The sequence below is a fragment of the Daktulosphaira vitifoliae genome, unplaced genomic scaffold (genome assembly GCF_025091365.1).
Source record: "Daktulosphaira vitifoliae isolate Bord-2020 unplaced genomic scaffold, ASM2509136v1 Scaffold_4, whole genome shotgun sequence".
Lineage (NCBI taxonomy): Eukaryota > Metazoa > Arthropoda > Insecta > Hemiptera > Phylloxeridae > Daktulosphaira > Daktulosphaira vitifoliae.
This window is the reverse complement of record NW_026099575.1, coordinates 35,653,873-35,678,728: the sequence shown is the minus strand read 5'-3', so window position 1 is coordinate 35,678,728 and position 24,856 is coordinate 35,653,873. Positions and strand designations below refer to the sequence as shown.

General features: G+C 25.5%; 1 protein-coding gene across 44 annotated transcripts in view; it reads right to left on the bottom strand.

Annotated features, from left to right (window-relative positions):
• The window catches only part of LOC126903590 (inverted formin-2-like), a 37,190-nt gene extending 13,431 nt beyond the window's left edge, over positions 1-23,759 (bottom strand). For 29 of the 44 annotated variants that reach the window (XM_050681824.1, XM_050681833.1, XM_050681832.1 and 26 more), the window contains exons 1-2: positions 23,446-23,758; positions 15,225-15,449 (exon numbers count right to left, since the gene is read on the bottom strand). In XM_050681824.1, coding sequence (XP_050537781.1) covers positions 15,225-15,442 — 218 coding nt within the window. In that variant the 5' untranslated portion in view covers positions 15,443-15,449; positions 23,446-23,758. Of the gene's footprint in view, positions 1-2,940; positions 3,045-3,104; positions 3,303-15,224; positions 15,450-18,092; positions 18,388-23,445 lie in introns of those variants that run through there. The other 15 variants (XM_050681861.1, XM_050681866.1, XM_050681845.1 and 12 more) reach the window with 4 other exon arrangements.
• Between the last annotated feature and the right edge of the window lie 1,097 nt (positions 23,760-24,856).

Genomic DNA, 24,856 nt, shown 5'->3' with positions numbered 1-24,856 from the left:
ATATCCGAAAATAAAAAAAATAAATGCATATATCGTCAATATATTCAATTATTTTTTTTTTTTTTCATATTGAAAATAATTAATATTACAGTACTTTCGTGATTTTCGAGCAGGAAATCTATTTGAAATAAATATTCAAATATCGAGGAGTTCACAATCTCTTTTCAAAACGAAATATATTTTTTTTTTAAATAAGCGTATGTATTTTAAACTTATCGTTTCATAACATAGAAATATTTATTAATTATCTTCCCTTTAATATGTATCCGATTATAACTTACTAAGTATATTAGCAATATTAAATTATACACTCAGTTAACTTACCAACAGACCAAAAAATTATGAAAACCAATACTGCAATTTTTTTTATGAGAAAATTGATTAATTTTTTATTATGCTTCCAAAAATACTCAAACACGGCTAATAAAAACGACTTTTCGAGACACAATATTATGTGCGTTACAGTATCCGTTTAAAACCGTTTCAATCCGAATTCTTTTTCCGCCATCCTGTTAATTAGTCATGGTTGGTTAATACTTATGGGTGCTCAAAGTGTAACAATGCTGTGCAATATCATTATTGATATTGCTCTAGCGATTTCCGGACACACCTGTGACGGAATTTTGTCATCTATCGACGATGAATATTACAATCATGTAAACAAAACAAAGCATTTAAGACTCTGCGTTAAGATTTACTAATACTCAAAAAAGTTTGAAATAATAATAAAAATTAAATATTAGTTTAAGATAGACAGTTAAACTGACGTGTATGTTTCATTTAATACGTTATACCTCATAATATATTCGAAGAAATAGAATTTAATTTATTTACTTTGTTGACTTAAGTCAATACAAATATAAAATTCTACAACTATAAATAATCAACAAGATGCAAAATGATATTTAGATAGAGAAAAATATCTCGCGTAGTTAAGAAAACTAGATAATAAAATTTGTACCAATAATATTTTTTTAGTAAAAAAATTATAGATATTTAATTTGACTATCATAGAAATATCAGTATTATTAGTAACATTTAAGTAAATAATGATCACGGAACATCAGAATAATATTTAGCATACCAATTTAGTGCTATGGGGATTAAAAATAAAAAGTTACTCGATTTTTCAAAAAACCTATAATCTTGTAGGTAAAAATATATAATTCACCTCCTTTTCATGTTTTAGCTTTAGGACATTCCTGATTATAATAAATTTAATCTTAAAAAAAATTAATATGTATGTAGTTTANTGAATCTTAAAAAAAATTAATATGTATGTAGTTTATAATCAAAACTTCACTACTGTTGCTCACTAGAGTCAAAACGGGTACAGGTGATCATCTGTGAATTTAAGCTGTGAAACTTAATGAAATCGATTTGACGCGTACAAATGAAATCGTTAGTAATGTATAATAATAAGAATTTATCAAAATTTGGTACTGTAAATATAATGCTCCTGGACATTCATTGAAAACTAGATTTCCCAAGAAATATTTAGAAGTTCACCGACCACTTTCTATGCAATATAATATTGTTACTCACTGATGACGGAGAAGAAAAAATCTAACATAATATATACACATATATGAACAGAGATAATCACTTAAGATTGACTGATGTTTAAATGGCTTATTTTTCTGTGTTCTGACCGGTACTCACTGATCACTACGCCTATTACTCATCGTAATGAACATCTACACTAATATATAAATGTAAATAAGGACTAGTGTCTTCTTTTCTTATACATCTGGGACAAAATTTAAATAATGTGCAGAGTGTGAAATTACATGGATCAATATTCGCTGAGTTTATAAAATATGAAGATGCGTCCTATTCATAATTAAGCAAAAAAAACACGATTATTTTGGGTTAGTATAAATACATGTAGAAAAATAAAAATATTAATGTTAATTATTAAAATTTTTGATGATTAAACGTTTACCATATACTATTTAATGTGTTTTGTATAACTTGGAATAAAAATATAATATGGTTTATTACTTGATAATTATTTTATACATTATCCATAAAAGACTAAATTGAAAATGTTTAGAAATAAATAACACCGAGGGATAACACAGTAGTTATTTTCTCTACATTTTTATACATTTAAAATAATTTATATAAAAATAATAAATAAATAGTAACATTTTTTTAGAAATAAAAATATTTCCCAAGTCTTCAGTTTATTAGAAGAACTCATTATTCAACCGACCAAAACACCACGCTTGGTATTCACTTATAATTAAGAAATACTATATGAATCACGTAATAAGTATCATCGTAATAAACTAAATAATTTAACTAAAGTGATTAAATTATAATTTATACTATTAAAATAATAAAAAAAAAAGTATTGACCTTGAGTTTTTCATTTTGATCGAATTACGTATTTTTACTAATTATAATTAGTAAAATGTGAAGTAATAATTATTACTTCACAATAACACAAACATCTTAAAATAATACTATTAGTTAATTATGATATTCTCTGAAATATTTATAATCTCGATAAAAGACAGGATGAAATAGATTGCAACATGTGTGACGGCGGTTTTGATTAAGAATATTTTCGTTCGGCGCAAAGACAAAAATAATTTGCCGGCTATTATCTGTTCAAATAAATAAAATGTACTGACCATTTGAACTCGTTTATTTAGTGTTATCTTATATGTTGTCAACTAAGATAGCAGTGATATACCTTATTGCATAAGAGAGCACAGTTTTATTAGGAAAAACTTTTGGTGTTCTAAGATGTAAATTTGAAAACTCGGAATTCGTTAAAATCTTTTTAGGACGCATCGATTTCAACAAATACACGGTTGACGTGCACGACATTAACTCACACCATTAATGTCATTGCAACTATAGTCGCACGGGCACATCACATACTCATGTCATCATATTTTGTTGAAAATAAAAAAAATCTTTATTTACCCCGATTGATCCGGACGTATTTCGTTTTCCATATCAATTTCAATTCGCGTTACACGTGAGTTTTATGGAAAAAAAGAGATTATTACACCAAAAAAGAAACATCANCGCGTTACACGTGAGTTTTATGGAAAAAAAGAGATTATTACACCAAAAAAGAAACATCATATGAAGAGAGAAATAATCACAATAAATAATATTTAAAATATAGAAAAAAATCGACAATATTTGTTAATTAAGATTTAAAAACGCACTTATAATAAATATATACTATATACTATTCATAAACAATCGTAGTAAATATATTAAACTTTCAGTTGGTTACTTCGAACGTAAAGAGACTGGTCTACGCAAAGCGCACGGTGATTTTAAAACTCGTTCACACACATGTTCACGGTTTGTGTACATCAGCCAATATTGCCTTCTCGCACCCCACCCTCTTCAATAGTGTTCACATTATTGTTATTACAGTTTTAGTCAGCGCTACTTTATCTCCATACAAATGTTTGGATACATTTTTTTTCGTAAGTTCCAGAAATTAGCACAATAGAAGTAAAGTGTGGAGAATGCGAACATGAATTTTTTTTAATTTTTCAGTCCTACACAGGCTACAATATTATCTTTTAATTAATATCGATAATATTTAGTTAGCACATACCATAGTAAATACATATCTCTAAAAACCTCAAACACATATTATTCATAGTCTATAAATATTTCAAAGTTGATTCTATAGACAATTTTGCGCCTAGAAATAAAAATAGATCATTGAAATTCTACAGAATATACAATAGTAATATATCATAAATTTTTTTAATTAAAAATTTCACTATAAAATTATAAATTAATTTTTATTATTGTTTGAGTTACCGAATAATTAAGAAAATTATATAAGTTAATTTAAATAAAAAATGTTGATCATAATTAATATGTATTTATACGTAGACAATAACTGACAATGGTAGTATTATGCAATCATAAATAATGTTTAAAAACATACTAAATTAACATTATTATAATTTTGATTTGGAAATATGATTGATGAGTAAAAAACCAAACATATTTTATTTGAATTTAGAATAACACTAACGTGAAAACAATAAAAGAGTTTTCGAATAGTTATAAGGTCCACATTGAGGTTTATGTAACACATATGCCAAAGGGAAGGTTCATTCATCGATTTTTTTCTCAGAATACAAAATAAATAGACTACCCACGGTTAGTGGTCGTCTACAACTGAGGGTGGTAACAACATTCATGTGGACTGCATATGTGGTGAATGAGCTCTTCGAGGCATGACCTCAACAAGACAATTTTTGTTAATAAAGTCTGCAAATGCGTGTCAGAGAAAAAAGATAAGATAGATGAACTGTGGCATAAAAGATTATTGACGGATGTGGAGTACAATTGTTAATTATAATACACGAGGGTAATCTTATACTGAAAAACAATATAACCCTACATGACTTGTCGGCACTTTTTACAAAACAGTAAAAGTCATTCATAAATCACCAACACGTCGTGAGATAAAACATTATAATTAGCCCACACAGAAGATAGCAAAAGGGTAAATGACTTGAATGGCTCGTTTCTTGTATTTTGAAACTCATTCGACATGGAAGTATTTCATTTTTTGGACACATCGTGAGTATAAGATCACGATATTATATTACGTTATAGTTATCAAGTATATTATAGCTTGTAATGTAACATGACATCAAAATAACATGTATAAATCGGTTACGCTAGTCAACAGAGTGTATTCTAATTCGAGTAAACGGAAATTGAGGAAATTAGGTTTACAATTTTTGAAACAATACCAATAAGTTCCTCCACCACACCCAACCCCTATGGTCGACTCGTAAAAGTTAATTACTGTTGTTACGGAAATAATTATTGTTAATCTCATATTAATTGCATCCTACATAGGCTGTCTTAAAAATAATACTACGGGAGGAAAGTGGACATTTTATTTTAGCCAATTGAATTTTTAAAATCGTTCGAATTTTTTTTTAATAATTATTTTTTTGCAGCATCGTTTTAAAATTTTGCCGACTAAAACGATTAAATTTGGCAAGTAGGGGATGTGATACCCCCACATCATCTCTCTCACTTGTTTATATTCTTTGGGTTACTGCAGTCATATAGTGGTTCGGTAAGTAAGGAAACGGGTTTCAATTGCTCATTGTTTGTAACAATTGACCTGTTTCATTACTTTTTCAACACTCCATATACACGTAGACGATCTAATGAAAATTAATATCAACGGATTATGAAATGAACAATATTTCAATTAACAATATGGAAAAATACAAAAAGGCGATTAGTAGATTGATAATTAGCGCGGATACTAATTTATTAGTTTTTGGAACTTTGAGATATGTTTACAACAGTTACAAGAAGTACACGTAACATTCCAACGGTATATGACGTGTAATAGTCAACACCGTAAAAATGGTAGCCGCTAATAAATAAAAAAAAACGACACAGGCTTTTTTTTTTTTGGTACACGAAATTTCATTGAAGAAATATTGAACTCAAAAATTTAAATTGTAGAACTAATTCATCCGTTTACTCGTCTTGGGTAGCGTACAACGACTCCATGTGTCGACGACTCAATTGTCCGCGCGTGTTTCTATTTCATAGCGTTCGAAGATAAAAATCCATTAATAAGAGTTTTTTAAAGCCTATTTTAAGCCGTTATTGTACAAGTGGTTTTTTTTGGCGCCGAAGTCCTGTCGTATCAAAGAGCTCCCATAAAACATACTATTTCGTCTACCCAATTTAATTCCTTGTTATACGATGTTGTTTACGGATTTGAAACCTAAATATGAAATATATCTTTTTAAAGTTAGGATTTATATTTTCTACGAAGTCCATTTGGTTTTTTGGAAACAGTTTTACGCGTGTTTAAATATTAAACGCAACCATAGTAAGCCAACAGGATTCTTTCAGATTTTTTTTTGACAACACCACCACTGAATAGCTCACGGAAATGTCGAAAATAATCTAATTCATAATCGTATTTCTAATGTCAAGCACTGAATAAAAATTTCAAACGAGATTACCTAACGTGAATAAATAAACATCTATTACTATTTACAGTAGATAATATCTTATTCGATATAATTATTCCAACGGGTCACTATAACTTTTGTATAATTTTTCATAAAAACTGAAACTTAACTTTCTAAAAAACATATTTTAACGGTTTTCAAATTTTTCTCCGACAGAACATAACACAGAATGTTATTTTAAGTCATTATTAATTGCTGTATACTCGCTCATAAAACCAAGAGTTTAATCGCCAAGGTCACGTTTTTTTTTTTTTTTATTAAATTATACGTTCTACTCTACCCTACCATTCAATAGGTACTTAGAGTTTTCCGCTTTAAGCAGATTTGATGCAAAATAATGCTTAGGATCATAGGCGCGACTGTACAAAAGGATCGTGTTTAGAAGGACGTACCTTATAACGACAGTCGTTTGTCTCGGTCAGTTTTAATGACATGGACGATTTGTAGTTAACAAATTATCATCACCATCGTGAAGCATTGCTCAATCTCTTGAATATTATAGTTGTTCATACGTTCCTATGTGTGTGTCCGGACCTCCTGAGCAATAGATTTAGGATAATTCGCTAATGATTTTACGACACATTAACTTGGCGACGATTGACGTTGTAGAACGCGTTTAGAAGATAAATTACAGTAACTGTAAACTTCGGAGCTACCGTATTGGATTAGACAAAATATTACAGCGAAACGTACTTTTTTACTCTTTCGACACTTCTATAAATTAAAATTGCAGCGAATTATGTAAATTCTGAACGAGTCGTTAAACACCGAATAAAATTATCAACGTGTGATCCTATTGCGCTACCGAACGCGTCAGTAATTCCATCAACACTCCTGTAATTATGTTACAATCGTTTTTCAAGAGTACAAAGGAAACATCCATAATATTTATTAATGAGATCTCCAGACACCCCTACCTAATATAAAACTAATCATGCGGCGACACTTTTATTGCTTTCCCCAAATAAAACTTGGGTCGATGCCTTTACAGCTCAATGAATAAAAATAAGAAATATGCGTTTGCCGAGTTCTTAATAATTACCACCACGACAAGTGACAAAAATATCTTACAGGCGAACGTTTAATAACAATAAAATTACACAAAATAAATGGTTTTACAACAATATTTCAAAGATATTTTCAAAAATAGTAAAGATATTACACCAAATATTTATTATTATATACTTACGAAAATTGATAAAATAAATTATTTACTCGTAATTGATACAATATTTATAGCGTAATTATATACGAGTTATTAAGTCTGATGTGTGTATAGATCGTCCAAGCGTAACAGAACACAACTAAAGAGGATATTGAAAAAAACTCATTGATTAATGTCTAAACGGATAACATGTTAAAAATAATGTAAGCTTATTGGAGTATTAGGAAACGATTACCACGATTCTTCTTCGTCCGGATGAAAACATAAAACCATTATAAGAAAATCTCAATCTTTTTAGACAGCGCGACATTACATAATTGGTAAACAACATTTTTATGTTTACCAGTATAATATTATACAGAGTCTATTTAGGCTACCATCAGTGTTACATAAAAAATTACATTCCATAGAAAAACGTTATGAACCACCGATAGTTATTAATCTGTGATTGGCGGCCAGTATCGAAATGCTTTCAGATCGAATAATTCTCATAACTCGTTACTGTTAATTGTAATTTTTATCTGACAGCTGTTAATCGATAATGTTAAGTCAATAGATTATTATATATAAGTAATAGTATTTATACAAGAGTTGTAAATATTTTTACTCTAACTAACGCTCTCAAATTATTAATACACTAACTTAATACGTTTATTTTTGAAATCACCATCCAGGTAGACAACCACGTTTATTAAAATCGTTAAAAGCACAATTAAACGGTGTACAACGTCAAAAAAATGTATAGGACGATTTTTTAGTGGTTTTATCATAACGTTATCGATAATAATAATATTTAATCCAAGAACTTTTTGGAAAAATAACCATACACCGTGGGAAACATCGTGCACTGTTGTAGGGAATTGCATTAGCCTTCGACAATACGAAGGCTAATGCAATTTCCTACAATAACAATTTTCTTATTATTTTTCAACGTCATCCGTATTATTTGATCGATGACCCCGTCGAAGACAACTGAAACGATATAGAAAAAAATAATGACTCGTCGGTACCTGTTTGGCAAATTCTCGCAATAATTGTAAAAATTTAAGACCCCTGTGTTGTTTATTGCAATGCTAAATACTGTCGTCAACTTACTAAACTAATAATATCAGCTAATACGATTTCAACCAGACGATATATTGTATCTTCACTTTACATCAGTAATCTACGGAGCAGTTTGTAGTTTCTTCTGTATATATCTAAACTTTGACTAGCAATATATTTTGTGACTTTATTACTTTTTTTAATTTATAACTTCTGTGATCGTAAATATAGCCAAGTCGTCATAGTAAACAATAATAACCAAGTGCAATTGTTTTAAGTAATAGTAGTTTTATAAGTATACTTTCCTCGTATGAGCTCAACAGTTAATAACGTATCTAATACATCACACAATTGTAATAATTATAAATTGTTATTCACATCAGTTAACCGGAATTAATAAAATACGGACAGCCATATTTATTTTACAGTAGAGAGCCTACAGTACCTAAAAATTATCTAAAACGTTGTCGCGTGATCTAACCGACAGTGTAATATTTGTATGTGCCGTGCGATGCACCGGTAGGTTACCATAAAAAAACAATTTGACAGAATATTTATTTTACGCATTTTGAGATGGGGATACGTATGTGTCTGGGTAAAAAATGTAATTGATGTAACGAAAAAATTCCGTTTCTGACAATACGGGAAGTGTCATATGATTTTGACGATGAATCAGTTAGTCAGTAAGAAAAATGAAAACTTTTAAAGTTGAAAACACTGAGATGAGGTGGTTAGAAAAACCGGGCGAATTATTTCTAAAGATACACTAGCATTGCTAAAACTTATGTCAGTTGTTTTTGAGTAGAATATTTAAGAGGCTTTGTTCTTATTTATGCTTCTATGAGTTAAAGCAGCAACTGAATATCGAATGGTTTTACGTTAAATATGAAACCTATGAAATAAACCACATACATAATTTGACATGCTGCCTAGTGATTAAAATCGAGTGGAAATTACTTTGCCATTTACGATTTAACAAACTGTTTATGGATAATATACTAATACAATACAATTTATTGTAAAAAATATACATTTAAAGATTGATTTACACGCCAGTTTTTTTCTAAAATATTATAACATAACATCAGAGGCGTACAGAAAATGCTAACCGACGTTTCCAAGTTAATTCTTTTGTCCAAATTTTTTTTTATTTATGTACTAATATAGTAGTCAACTGGCAAACACTCCCAGCGGGTAAATCTGCCTAGAACGTATACTTTGTTTAGTACATCTCGAAGAAAACTTATAATTTCTGATTCACAGAAATTAAAAATAAATACTATATTAACCGATGTTTACCTTTATTTATTATGCTTCATTATTTTGATGGAAAAAAATTAACTAGTGTCAGCTTTTTAATGATTTCTTCTAGCATATCTTGTATGTCATATATACTCAATAAACAGAATATGCTAATCGCTTAGTGAAGGAAAGCATAAAAAATGGGCATAAGTGAATTATTTTATTAAAATTATTTAAATAAACACACAAATTATACACCACTGTCTTAATAAAACCTTCCGAATTAAGTATGAAAAATAATATTGGCTCCTACAACTAAAGTTTTCTAAATTCACTTCAACGATTTTCAAGCGTTTCTTTTAGTTCTGTCAGATTTTCAAGATTTTTCACATAAGCCTTCGATTTAAATATACCCTCATAAAAAAAGACAAAAGGAATGAAGTAACAAAATCTTGCTGGCCAATTCTGATAGCCATTCCGTGTGATGACACGAGCTCGAAATTCGTTACGTAGTAAACACAAAGGGCCTCAGCAACTGTCCTAAAAAATTTTATCTAGCAAATTCACAACCGTAGACTCCGTTAAATATTATTTTTTTTATTTAATTCGCAAGTCTTTACGAAGACGTTAGAATATAATTTGTTTTTTGTATTTTTTAATAAAGTTAAAAAGAATTTAAAATGTGCAATTATTTCTACACACACCCTTTATTTGTGTTTACTAAATAAAGTTCAAGCATTCAATCAATTTATTTTAAAAATGAAAATAGTTCAAGAAAATTTTAATTCTTTAACAGCTTACTCCAATACAATACTATATAAAACTAATTTGTGTGATTTAGTTACTTTTTTATATCGATTTTGCTAATTACTACACTTTAAAGTACAATAAATATAATAAACATGCAAACAAATGCATCATTTTGTCACGCGTTAATAGGTGCCATATAAATAAAGTATTCAGTTATATAACAACAAAAAGCATATTTTTTAACTTTGCTTCCACTAATGACTGGAAAATATGAATAATTATTAGACATATGCACAGGGAGAATACAAAGTCGAAACTATTATTTTTTATTCGTGACTCGGTTATATTTTTTCATTAGTTAATGGTGCACATTTTGTATATACAGGGTGATCCGTTTTACATAACCCACTGTATTACTTACAAATTAAAAAATAACTCCAGGAATTATTTTCTTTGCTTTTTTTTTGTTACATATATATTGGTATTTCATATTTTTCTTGATTTATCAATTATTAAATACTTTTTCTGTCCATCTCTTATATATTATAATGATGTTAACTTTATTTTTTTTAATGACAACATATGTATATGTCATTATACATACTTAACAAAATAGAAAATGATCTAATTAAGAAAATAACTGGTCAATAAACACATTTGGAATAAAAATTCGAAGGTTATTAGCATTTTAAAATATTGACTGTGAAGTGTGAGTATGGATATTTTTATTATTAGACATTTATTGGTCACATTCCTCTCGCCAAGGTATAAATATGTAGATGACTTTCGAAATACTGGACTAAAAGTTGTTATCGACTTGTCATTTTTTTAATTACATTATTTTCTATTATATAAATTAGTTATAAAATATGTATGTTGACATTTAATAAAATAAAGTTGACACTTATAGATTTAAAGGACCAAACAAAAAAATATTTAACTAATGTTAAATCAAAAAATAAATTTTCTTAAGAAAAGCCAAAAATAATATTTTCAAAATTATTTTTATTTATTAAGTAATTGAGTATGTTATGAAAACGAGGGTCTTCCTGTAGAATCTAATCACACTTAACGCACGTGCCTAGTCATTATTTCTTTACCGGTGTTGCACGACAGTTTATGAGGTTTCGTTAAGTGCATGGTTAATTAATAAAAACTTATTGAAGAGTATATTTTTACAAAAAAAAATCATTAAATTCATGTTAGATAACTTATGCGTTACCATGATATAGGCGAGGCAAAGTAGAAAAATATTGAATCCAAAAATATTTTACTATAGATTAATGTAAATAAAACGTTTTAATAAACCTGATTAGGTTTGTTGAAATTTAATATTGTGTACTGTAAACATATACATATTTACTAGTGTACAAATATCTACTATTTTCTAATTAAACAGCACTTATTTAGTATTTTATTTTTTAATATTAGTCTCAATAGCTAGAATTTTTGTTATCAGTAGTACCCATTATTGGGGTACTAGTCAAGTCAATATTTAGATAAAAAAATGACCTAGAAAGTTATTATATTTAAGGTATTATATTTTTTTTGGTATTAGCTCCTCCCCCCTAGAAAAATTATGAAAACAAAACTGATAGTAAATCACAAAATGTTGTCTTATTCCACTAACTGATTAGCGAAAATATTTAATTTTTTTAATATTGTAAATAAAACTAGAAACTCGATAAAAATTCCTTACTTAAAATTTGTTTTTCATTTATGAACATTTTAAACATTACTTACAATTTTTAATAATTCATTACATCAAGACGCATTGAACTTAATCAAAAAATAATTGAGAAAATTTTGCATGTCGATTTTATAGCGAAAATGCCGGAAAATAACTAGAAAATAAATTAAACTAAAATAACATTATTGTAACAAATAAATATTACGATGATAAGATATCCTTCAATTAATTTAAATAAATTTTATTTTCAGATAATAATTATTATCAAAAAATTAATATTCCCTTATTCAATTACATTAGTGCTGTATGCGTAATCTAAGTGGTCCAGGGAGGACTTGGCCTTCAAAAATTATGAAAATTACATATTACTGATATAGAAATATTTTAAAGGGGGAGAAATTAAGTTAGATTCTTCATATATTTATATAAAATATATATAAATATATATAATATATTTATAAAATATATATAATATATTTATAAAATATATACAATATATTTATAAAATATATTTATATATATTTTGTTTAAATTGCGTCTAATGTTAGTTCAAAATATAAAATTAGTTTAAAATGATAAACAATGTTATTAAACTACTTTAATCGTGTAGCATTAAAACTGAAATGGTCAAAAGAAAGAGATACACCAAGTAAATAATAATAAAAAAAGATTGCTTTGACTAAAATAGATGTAGTAAATAGAGCTATTTACACCATTTCTACAACACATGATTTCCTGCAATATACAAATACAAAATCAACTTACTGAAGTTTTAAGCTATAAAAATTATTTAGATTTAAAAAATAAAATTTTTTAATAGTTGCGTTTTTTCATAAAATACATAATTCACTTGTAAACTAGTTTTTCAATCATAAACAAAGTCACTTTTTTATCAAGAGGTTCATAATTAAAAGGCATGGAATTTTCTGTACAAAATCTTTTGTCACAATTTAAAAAAATATATTAATTAAACTAATTTCTTCCCTCACAACAAAATTTTTTTATATATATTAAACTTCTTAATTACGTATATGACGTAAAAATATTTTTCAAATTTAGGATATTTTAAAGCACAATATTTTATCAAATTTTATATTATGAAAAACAAACAAATCATTTGTTAATGATAACTACGCCTTAATTTATTGAGGATATGCAATATAACACTCCTACTAAGATGAAAGATAGTATACAAATAGCGCCGTATAACGATACTAGTGTAACTTCTAAAACGTGTTATTAAAACTTATAAAACTACATCTACCCAATTGTATGGGTAAATGTAGTTTTAATTAAAATAATGAACATGAAAAATGACACAAATAATTTATCAGTAAACATATAAACATCAATAATTAATTTTGTAATGAGTTCAATCATTATGCAATTTATTCGATTTAATAAAACAAAAATACCATAGTTCACTAAAAATAATATTAACTATGAACAGTCCAAAATTGTTCCAAACACAACTTTGAATTCGAATTAACAATATACCATAGTTATGACCAAAAAATATCAAACACAAAATGCTCAAAAGAAAATAGGATCGAAAATCCTGAAATTAAATTTTTAAAAATGTCTGTAACAAAATTAATTATTCCAGTTCTTTGAAAAATTATATTTATAATTTATATAGCGTTTGTTTCATTCAGCACAAAACTTGACATATCTGCAAAACTTCTTAATACACAAAAAAATTGTTAAAGCTTAAACGAATTCGTATTTAAAAATTTACATTATGTAGTATATAATTATAATTAAAAAAATAAAAATAGAAATAATAATTGAATAATTTATACTCGTACAACACGATACCGTGTAATATCCAAGTAAACCTCACAAAACAAAAACATAAAATACTTTGAATAAAAATTTAAAAATTAATATAAAAAAACCCATAATAACAATTGGAGTTTTTTCTAGTCGGGGTGTCAGTATGTGTTTAGCGTTGATAATGGTAATACTGTTTCTGAAATACGTATCCGCGACTTTTCATTAATTTTTTGTGGCTTTGAGTTTAATATTTTTTAGTTTTTTAAATTAATAATATTTTTAATATAGTTTTAATTTTACATAATTAATTAGACACAAGTGATCAATTTTTATTATACGAAGTTAATACTCCAATAAAAATAATACAGATCAAGGCCCTAGTTAACAAGTTAGTATACGAATAAAAAACTAATGCTAGTTATTACGATAAGATGTTTATTATCAGACATTTCAGTTTGTGTTCATACATGACTATAATATGCGAAAGGAATTTCCCCTTCTATTTAAATTACCTGATGAATAAATCATAAAAAATCTATATTATACTTATATTTGATCAACCGACTTTCAAGATCTACTTTTTTGAATTTTATACTTACAAGAAGAACGATTTCTCAATATTTAAAGGAAAACTTATAATTGTTTTAACTTCAAAAATTAATTATTCAAGAATAATTGTTCTGAACTTACTTCTGAAGTAATAATTTCTTAAAATAAAATATTTCAAGAAAATTTAACATTATTTTATGTTATGAAGTAAATATAAATTTATAAGCTCAATAATTATAAAGAAAATTGTTTGATATTATTTTTAATTTTTAGAAAATATATTGGGCATAATTTCTCTCATAAATCATTTTGAAAATAATTGTTGCTTGTGTCAATTTTTAACTGAGATTGTGTCTAAAAATAAATGATTATTTTAATTATTCAAAAATACCTTCAAGGGAAAAAATAAAATTTTATATCAATAAGCACATAAGATATAAACTAAAACAATTTTTTTATGAAATGTATAATTTTTGGAGAGTCTATAATTATTTTATATGTAAGTAATCAAATATTAAGTTGGAATAAAAAACAACAAGAAAAAAAAATTATAAAATTATTATGCCTGTTATTATTACAATATTAACCTAAAAATAGCAATTCATAAAATTCCATGCATATAACGAAAATTTCTTTTTTCTATTCGTAAAAGAACACAGAATATTTATTTTTCCTTTATTCCATACAAGTTTGTATGGTATTTTAACAATAACATTTTACAAAGTGACATTATACTTAGAGACCTCGTGCAAGTCAAAAACATATATAAGATATCAATTTTACATTAGCTATATAGTTATACAGTGAAAAACATTTACTTAAAAAATAATTCACGTTGAACCTGGTCAAAACAAAATATTGGTCCCGTCAGTTAAATATATGAAATATATTTTGAATTTTTAAACACAAAAATATAATGTTGACTCAAACATCTCTTCATAACTCTATTTTAATATGTAAAAATGCAAATATAAATATACAATTAGTTTCTCACTTGTTAGCTTTTCCTAAAAGTTTTTTTATTGCCGCGTAGTTGTCAACACCAGGTAATTTCAACATTTTAATGCAAAGCTCAGGTTCCCACTTAGATAAGTAGTTGTCATCTTTTTTCATGTCAGCCAAGAGTTTTGACGCACTATGTTGTCTTCCTAGTACGGCATTATTGTTCTTGACATGACCGGCCACTTTGGACCAGTTTTTTTTTGTGCTCATATTGTATCTAAAAATGAAAATTCCACATAATATAAGTAGTTTTACTTAAATATAATGGAAACTTTATAAGTTGCAACTAGAAAATTTTCAATGAAGGCACAAATACTTTACACGATCATTAAGATATCCCACATGATATAATTACGTTCATATAAATACTAAAAATAAAAAATAAAAAATGGTGTAAGAAAACGTTATAATAATTATAACGTTTTAAATGTTATAATTATTATAACATTTAAAACAAAAAATCAAATAATGTGATATCAATAAACGTATTATGCCGTTAAGCCTAATATAACGTATACCGTAAAATAATTGTTATTAAAACAAAAATAAATTCTTTACAAACATTATTTAAAAAAATTTATATTTAATAAAAAAGTAGTTATTTTATAAGTTCTTTTTTATCATATTAAAAACTACTTATGGTAGTGAATTATGTTTTTAACTCATTTAACGTTAAAATAAAAAAAATTAAATGACATTTGGTTCAATTATAAAATAACGTTATAATATATTCAAAAGTTAAACAAAAAAACAAATTTATCTGACCCCTAGAAAAAAGTGATTTAAAAAAATTTAATTTACTATAAATAACATACTTAAAATAAACATAAAAAAAAGTAGGAAAAAATTTACTTTAATAAAAAAAAGTTTGATAGTAATTATCAACTTTTTATAAAGATTAGAAAATGATTATAATAAGTACATTTGTAAGCAATAAATAATAATTATTATTCAAAAGTGCAAATATAAATTACAGATTATAACACTATATTGAGTTATTCATTTTCATAAATATATAGTTTTAAATACATTATATTATATTAATAAAAAAATAAATAGGGCGAAGTCGATTTATATTAATATAACAAATATATGGATGCATTATATAAGAGAGAAAATTCAAATCAGACTGCAATTTTCACGTGTTATATTAAGTTTTTTTAAAGTTTCTTATGTACTTAGTTTACTAGAGTATTGTTGTTTCTATAGATAGATTAATTATTATTTAAATTTTTGGTTATCTGAAAAATTACCTTTCCAAAAGAACTTTTTACATCAACTATGAATATTAAAATGTTTAAGGTTAAAAAATGCAAACAATTTTTATTCGAAAATCAAACATATTACAAATCATATTTGGAATTTGGTTTAACAATTTACTGAACTAATTGCGAGTTGAATTTTATAATTGAAGCTAATATCCGATAGCCGTATCAATTCGTCACATTTCTAGAAGGTTAACTAAGAATATTTTTTATTTTCATACATATAAAAATACTTATTTCAAATAAAATTATTTCATAAAACAAATTATTAAATATCTACTAAGATAAACCGTTTAATGTTAATCATAAGAAACAAAATTTACATAAAACAACGGAATATTTAAAATGGTTGAAAAATATTTTCATTAATTGACTCATAACAATGCGCACATGAAAATTCATGAATGTTTTTAATAGCTTTGCGAAGGTTAAAGTTACACAAAAAATATAATACTAATTAAATAAATTCAGAATACCAGTTTGCATATCATTATAATGTATTGTATTTTTTTTTCTACTAAAACTATTAATGAGTATAATTTAATAACAATTTATTAGGAATTATTTCAAATATTATATATAAATAATAATAAAATAAAATATTATGAATATTAAGACTAAGATTGAGTCAACGGATTTAAATCAATTTAATTAATGATATTTAATCGCTATTTAATTGCAAGTAATTTTGATAATTCATCCGACAGTGTAAAAATTTTTATATATTCATGAGTAACAAATTATTAACGATTAGATAATACGACATACATGATTATTAGTAGTACATATAAAAGAAGAAAGTAATGATTAGCAACTGATATACATAATATTAGCATACGTATACACATGTTTGTTAAAAAAAAAAAGTACTAATTGAGTATATCCGAGAGTTACGAAAATATTACGAATTCAATATCTTTAATCAAATAATTATCTCACTAAACTTATTTTTATTAACAATTTTTTAATTTTGATATTACGGTTTGTTTTAAAACCTTCATTTTTTAAAAATATTTAGCTTGACAAGGTATAAATAATGACAGTCAAAATGTTAACATTTTTTTACATTAAAATATAGACAACGTTAAAAAATATTTTTTATTATTTGTCTCTTATAAAAAAATTTATAAAAATTCAAAAATTTTTTTATAAAAATGTTTTTTTTATTCCAAAACAGCTATTTTTTTTAGCCATTTTCTTGTGAAAAATACTACTTAGTATAAATCGTACTGGTGCATTCCACTAACGCTACAAAAAGGCTAAAAATTGCTTTTTTTTTAATTCTAGAAATTAAAAAATTAAAAAAATTTAATTATTTTTTTTTAGATAAATAATTATTATTAATAAAGTAATAAATATAGCTTTAATAAATAATAAATAATAAATTATAGCTTATACCATAGTATAAATATATGAAAATTGTAAAAAAAAAAATAACGCGAAATAATAATTGAATTTGTCATATCTTCGTGACTTACGCTGTACATAGATAGTAAGATATGGAATTTAAAACTGTAATGTTATTATATTATAATACACATCATATTATTATTAAATGAAATAAGTTGCGAATAATAAATAATCGTGAAACTTACTTTTACTAGTATATTTAAAAACCATAGTTTTTTCTAATGTCGATTACGACTGATTTGGAAATCATTATAAAATATATTTTTGGGTGATCAAAAAGCACAATAATAATAATAAAACACCACAGAAATAATATTTAGCATAATACGTCAATTTATAAGGAGGACAATTACATCAGTATAAATGAGATATACTTAAATATCTACACGATGCAGTTAAACGCTTGGCAAAAAAATTAAAACACCTCAAGCATTTAATTAAAAAAAAATTAGCATATAGCAGCGATAACATTCAACGTAGAAATTGAAGACAATAAGTGTATACGAGTATTAGCCTACTGCTAGTCTGTCAATTTTCAAATGAATGCCTGTCATGTGTAATAAAAACAATTAACGATATATATAAAAACTGTCGTATCATTTATGACTCTACACCATTACAATAACATCGTGCAAATTATTATGTGCAAATAAGTAATCAACTCTTTATCATCGTCGTCAATATGAACTAACAAGTAAGTGTAATGAAGCCGAGGCCATCGGTCTTAAACGATCAAAAATTATTGCGGACCATATTATGTATAAAAAACACCAGATGTTATCGTAACACCTCACTGAGTGTACAAAACGAGTAAGTTTAGTGGTAACAATTAATACAATTGACTAGAGCACTAGGGTTAATACAATAGAATACCGTGAAACTAGTACAATAGAGATAGCATATCAATCGCAAATTTGTGCAATACAAATTAGATACAATAGACCCCTCCTATATTACAACATAGTATTCTTATAAAAATTACTAAAGAAATATGAAAAAATTCTATTAAATTTAACAAACGGGAGTGGGGTACTATGTGTGAACGCCCAGGACGACAGGAAAATATGAAGAAATATAAATTATTAAGTTGAATAACTTTATTATTTTTTGATCATCCAAATAAAAAACCCAGCACAGTGGGATCGTGCCATAGTACGAATGCGGCATAGTAGTGATTAATATAGATGATATCTGACAGTGATTAACATACATCGCTATCATAATAAAATGCTTCAATGCAAATCTGTTAAATTTCCCAATAATTTGTATAAATGCAATTTCACGGTTTCAATGTTTTTAAATTGCATTTATATATTAAATGTTTATTAAATATTTGGACAATTGAAAATATAGATTTTTTTTAATTGTGATGTTTTTGCATTAGGCTTATTTTTTCTAATATACTATATTAATATTTCATTACCATCAGTGATTTTTTAATAGTTATAGCAAACTGAAAGTAAGTGACGAATTTTTAATGTTATTTTGCAAATCTAGCTTATAAATCAAATAACTCATAGAAAAAATATAGTTAGGATATTTTTCTTTTTTCCATCATAAAATACTCTAAAGAATATTTAATTTGATTCACAATCTAAGATCACACAACTCATGGAATATTTTTAAAAATTGATAATAATGTAATATTTTCCTTTAATTACGAATTTTTTAACTTTGATAATCGATTTCTCATGGTAGAACAACAATGATTTTATTTTTTAATATTGTAGTTATTGATGGTTATTTATCTGTCTCTCTCGTAGTTATGTATCATGCAGTAGATAAATTTTGAATATACTAAAAATAACTTTCCTAGGAAAGTGTTAATTACTAATCTTATCAAAGTATCTAACTTATATAAATTAATGATATCATGCTTAAATTCAAGCAGTATATTTGAGATTTTGGCGTAGGGTGGCTACATGAATTTTGACATCTCTATTTTTTTCAGAATCGTTATTTATATTAATGAGGAAAAAAAAGTAAACATTTTTTTTCTTTTTTTAAGCTTTTGATAAACTTATGATGATAATCTTAAAATAAAACTGAAGAACAATAAAAAATAATGGTATAACCAATACCTCTCAACTTCGCATTGAAGCTAAAGAATAGCGATATATACAAAATACATAAAACAATTTTTGATCAGTAAAATACAAATTTTAATTATTTAAGTGGTTCACTATAAAAAAAAAACATCACGTATTATGTACATGTAGATTGTTTATACGTTTTGGAATTACTGTGACAAGAAAAAGAATCTAATTCATTTTTGTGATAAGTTGATGGAATAACTCAAATTACATTACAAAGTGTTATTAAGTAATTTTATGTGTTCCAGTAGAAGCACAAGCAAAACCGGTTTGTTGATTTCTTGGATGAGAAGTAAAACATATCAACCTTATTTTTGTTACCAATATATTACACAGGTTAATAGATTGAAAACAGTATACAATAATTTAAAAGTTGATTTATTCAAAGATTCATATAAATCTTGATCAAACGTTTTAATTAATTTAAATAAATACTAATTAGATGAATACAATGTTATCAGAATAAAATACAGTAATTAGATATTTCTATTGACACTTATGTGATTAACGAAAGACAATTTTTTAATAAGGTGATAACTTTTAATAGGCGATATTATTTATTTAGTTTAAATGCCAGAATGGCAAAAAGAAATAATCATTTTTTAAATTTAACCAAAAGCGTATCAATTAATCATTTGGTCGAAGTCGAGTTTTTATATTTTAATGAAGAAAAATATTTATAAGATTTAAATTTTAATATCACCCTCTCACCTCTTTTATTTTATTTTAAGTGAACAAATGTTAAATCAAACAGTTTTTCCATTAATTGATAATCGAGTGTTTATACTAGTTATCTTAATAGAATAATTATATATATTTCAACAGGAGTTCCAATTAATTTCTAAAATATTCATTTACTTGAACAGAATAGGTTATATTGTGTTTAGGTATAAAATTACATTTCAAAATATATTGATGTTTCATTATTCTCAAATGATTTTAAAAAAAAATTGGTTTTACATATAACTTACTAAAATTATAATTTAAATTGTTATTTTTAGATTTAATATTCTTCTAAATCTTATCAATGTATTTAAAGCTATTATACCTAATAGCAATTAAACATAATAAACTAAATTTTTACACGTATGTAAAATTAGGACTCATACGAAAAAGTAATTTTTACAACACATCAAAATATTCTTCACTCTCTATCTTTATAAATTTTAACTAAAAATAATGTACAGAAATAAATATTTATTATCTTTTGAAAGATCAAAAAATAGTTTTTTAGGTTTCCAGTAGTAAATACTTAAAATACTTAAGAAATTAAACTCGAATTATTATACGTCCAATATAACACTATTTTATCTAAAAAGTACTTCTGCATTGTTTAAATAAACATCCTCATACAGTATTAAACGAGAACCTTCTTGTGGAAATTTTATCAGCGTAATGTTAAAAATACATCAATTAATTTACATACATTACTTCATTAAGAAGGTTATTAGCGCCAACAACACAACCATTTTGTGAAAATAATAAACTATATAAGTTAATTCAAGAAATAGTGAAAGGAATCAGGATAATTGCTCTAGACATTATACAGACTCAACTATTGAATACAATAGTTATGAATATACAAAGTAATTCGTTGTTAAAAAAAAAACGCTTGATATTTTTTAGTTTCACATATTTTTTGATTTATCAAATATTTATTATTTTGTGGCGCCAACCCTTATAATTATAAAGGTTTCAACTTAATTTTTTTAATAGAAATATACATATTTAACTAGCTTGTATAATAGGAAATGATCTCTATGAGAAAATAAAGGATCGATAATAACTTTTGAAACAGTACTTCGAAAGTCATGAACATTTTTTTTGCATTAGTGAGAGAAAGAGTACAACCAAGAAATATACAATAATATAAATAATCTGCCCGCCACGTCATTCCTCTAGACAACACCGAAAGAAATTAATTTCTATACGTTAGTATAATACTTTTAATATACACGTAATTTAAATGTAGACGTTTATTTTTCACATGAGAAGTGTAATTTTTATATAAATTATCAAAAAGATCGTACACAAATACAACATTTTTATTAAAATTTATCAAAATTTTCTCTAACAATGTATGCATTAAAAACTTCCAATACATGTGAATTTTTTTTTGAGTATTTATTTTAAAAGCATCATAACTTCTGAAGTACTGTCCTAAAGTTTATTATAGACTAGCCGTTATTTTAATTAAATAATTTCGCACTTTGTAAGTAAAATAAATATTTATGTTGCCAATTAATAAAATAAAATTAACACTCCTATAAGCTATAAGAGATAATGCTAAAAATTAATTAATAACTGATAAATCAATAAATATATGTAAGTAAAATACTTAAATTTTTATTTGAGTAGTAATTATTTATTTTGCGAGTGGTATAAAATAAATGAATCACTCCCGTTTACCTGAATTCTAATAAATTTAACAAAATAGTAAATTCTCCACTACTGAATATCCATTTTTTAGATACATTAATTGTGCTATATTGGAAAATCAACTTATAAGAAATAGTGTATTTCTTTACCGAAACAATCGAAATTTTCCAGCGAATGAATAGCAGCGTTACGATTTGTCATTTTTAGGTTTTGCAAGTCTGTAACTTGACTAAACAATGACCTTGCAATTCAAAATAATAAGAAATTAACAGAGGTGAAAACAACAGATTTCACTTATTCACATTTAATAACCTATATAAAATGTCAAACAATTCATCAATAACATCCTTCTCTTAACCTATATCTATTATTAAACTTAATAACAATCGTATTAATAATTTTTTTTAAAAGTAAAAATTTTTCTTAAAAATTGGGTCTTTCACCAAAACTTTGCTAAAAATGTTTGATGTCCAACAAAAAATAAAAATCTTCATAGTATGTATAAATTTTATTTTTAATTTTTAAAGGGACTCGGTGTACCTCTAATGGATTTTTCTATTATCTGTCAACGATTTTGCAAAATAATTTATCTAGTATTTTATCATTAACATAAATTATATTAGATAAATAAAACTAATCTACGTAATATTACTTTTTCTATCTCGGTAAATTCTAAAATTGTACGATTAATACAAATTAATTTTTATTCATGAAAGTAAAAATAAACAATTAAAAATTTTCGTATTTATTACTGGCTTGAAATAATCATGAATGTAATGTAAAAGGTGTTTAAACTCCGAATGCATTTGTATCAAAGGCACAAAATACAAGATTGATTAATACAAAATATCATATTATAATAAACAAGGAGATCCATTCCTTTTTAAAATCCTGGTCTCCTTCCAGGATATTATTTCAAAGTTAATAAAAACATTTAAAAAATAGTTTTAAGCATCACATCAATATTTAAAACGGTTGTTTTAAAATTGTGTAATTAAAACAAAATGATTGACTTTTAAATATAAAATAAAGAATTCAATATGAACATGAAATTTTTTGTACTTACTTGCTAACCAATAAATATCTTCAATAGTATTCCATGATAACTTAAAAATATTCAAGTAACTATAAAAAGGTATTTTTTTGATAGACTAATTAATGTAAACTCCTATAACATTGTTACCAAGTAATTCACTTGGTAGATTTTATATTTAATCTTTAATTACATAAACTGTAATCGTCATGTTACTTAAATAATTTTTCATTATTTACAACAAAACGGTCGACCAAGACGGCTGCGCGCAACAGTCACAATAACGTGTTATCAGGTAAGAGCATGACAACGGCTTGTCTAGTATGCTGCGAGTGCGCGCGTGGTCACTTCTAACTCGCAATAACAGAGAACCTGGTTTAGGTCGCCTCCGTTTGTGCTATCCCGTGATCAGATGTTGATAATGTGCAGTGTTCTATCCCAAATGGATAGCTCTGGGCCATCAAGGTCATGAATTTCTACGTTCTCACTAAAAACAATAAAGAAATACTCATCAATTGCTCTCAGAACTCCGGTTGATACCCGTATTTACATTACATAATTCACTTGTAATTATGTTATTGTATTTAATATAATATATTAAATCTTATATTTAGGATTAATACTAATTTCTACTAATTATAAACAAATTGAAAAAAAGTATTTTTAAATACACGAATCAGAATGTATATTATGAGTAGTAATTTTATGCGAAATTTGGACTCAAAAGATATAATAGTTAATTATGCTCATTAATTTTTCCTCGCATTTCTTAGATTATAAGTATACTTTAAGAAAAAAAAAGATACTATTAATAAACTAGGTTTGGTAGTAAGTTATTAAGGGGGCTAAACGCTCTATTTTTTAATATAAGTATAATGAAATAAATTTTATTATTTCATGTTTTCTTTATATGTAATGTGTCAATGAATTAATGAAAAAGAAAAATTAATCACACAATTCATATTCAAAATTTCAAGTATTTTTCCCAAAATTTCTAAAGGTAATTTGATTTAAAACCGTTATCTATTGTGGCATTAACATGCGATCATAATGATTGTTACTTTAAATTTAGAGTTTTATGAATACCTTTTAACACATTGCTTTTTCATATATTTTGTATGGGATATTAATTACTATATATAAATTTATTTATTTATATACATATTGATTATACAGAGTGATTGATGTATTATTTACTACTCAATATCTCCTATAATAATAATAAAAATCTTGAAAATATTTTTTTTTTGCTTTGTTAAATAATTACTACTAGTTATTAATTTATAAGTAATTATACTTAAGTAATACTTTTTAGGTCCGTACCTTATACATTATAATGGTACCAACTTTTTTTTTTTTATTTGAGAAATTGAATATTGAAGTCAATCGAGCGACTAATTAAAACAACCGGCGAACAAATATAAAGTGTCATAGATATACAGAA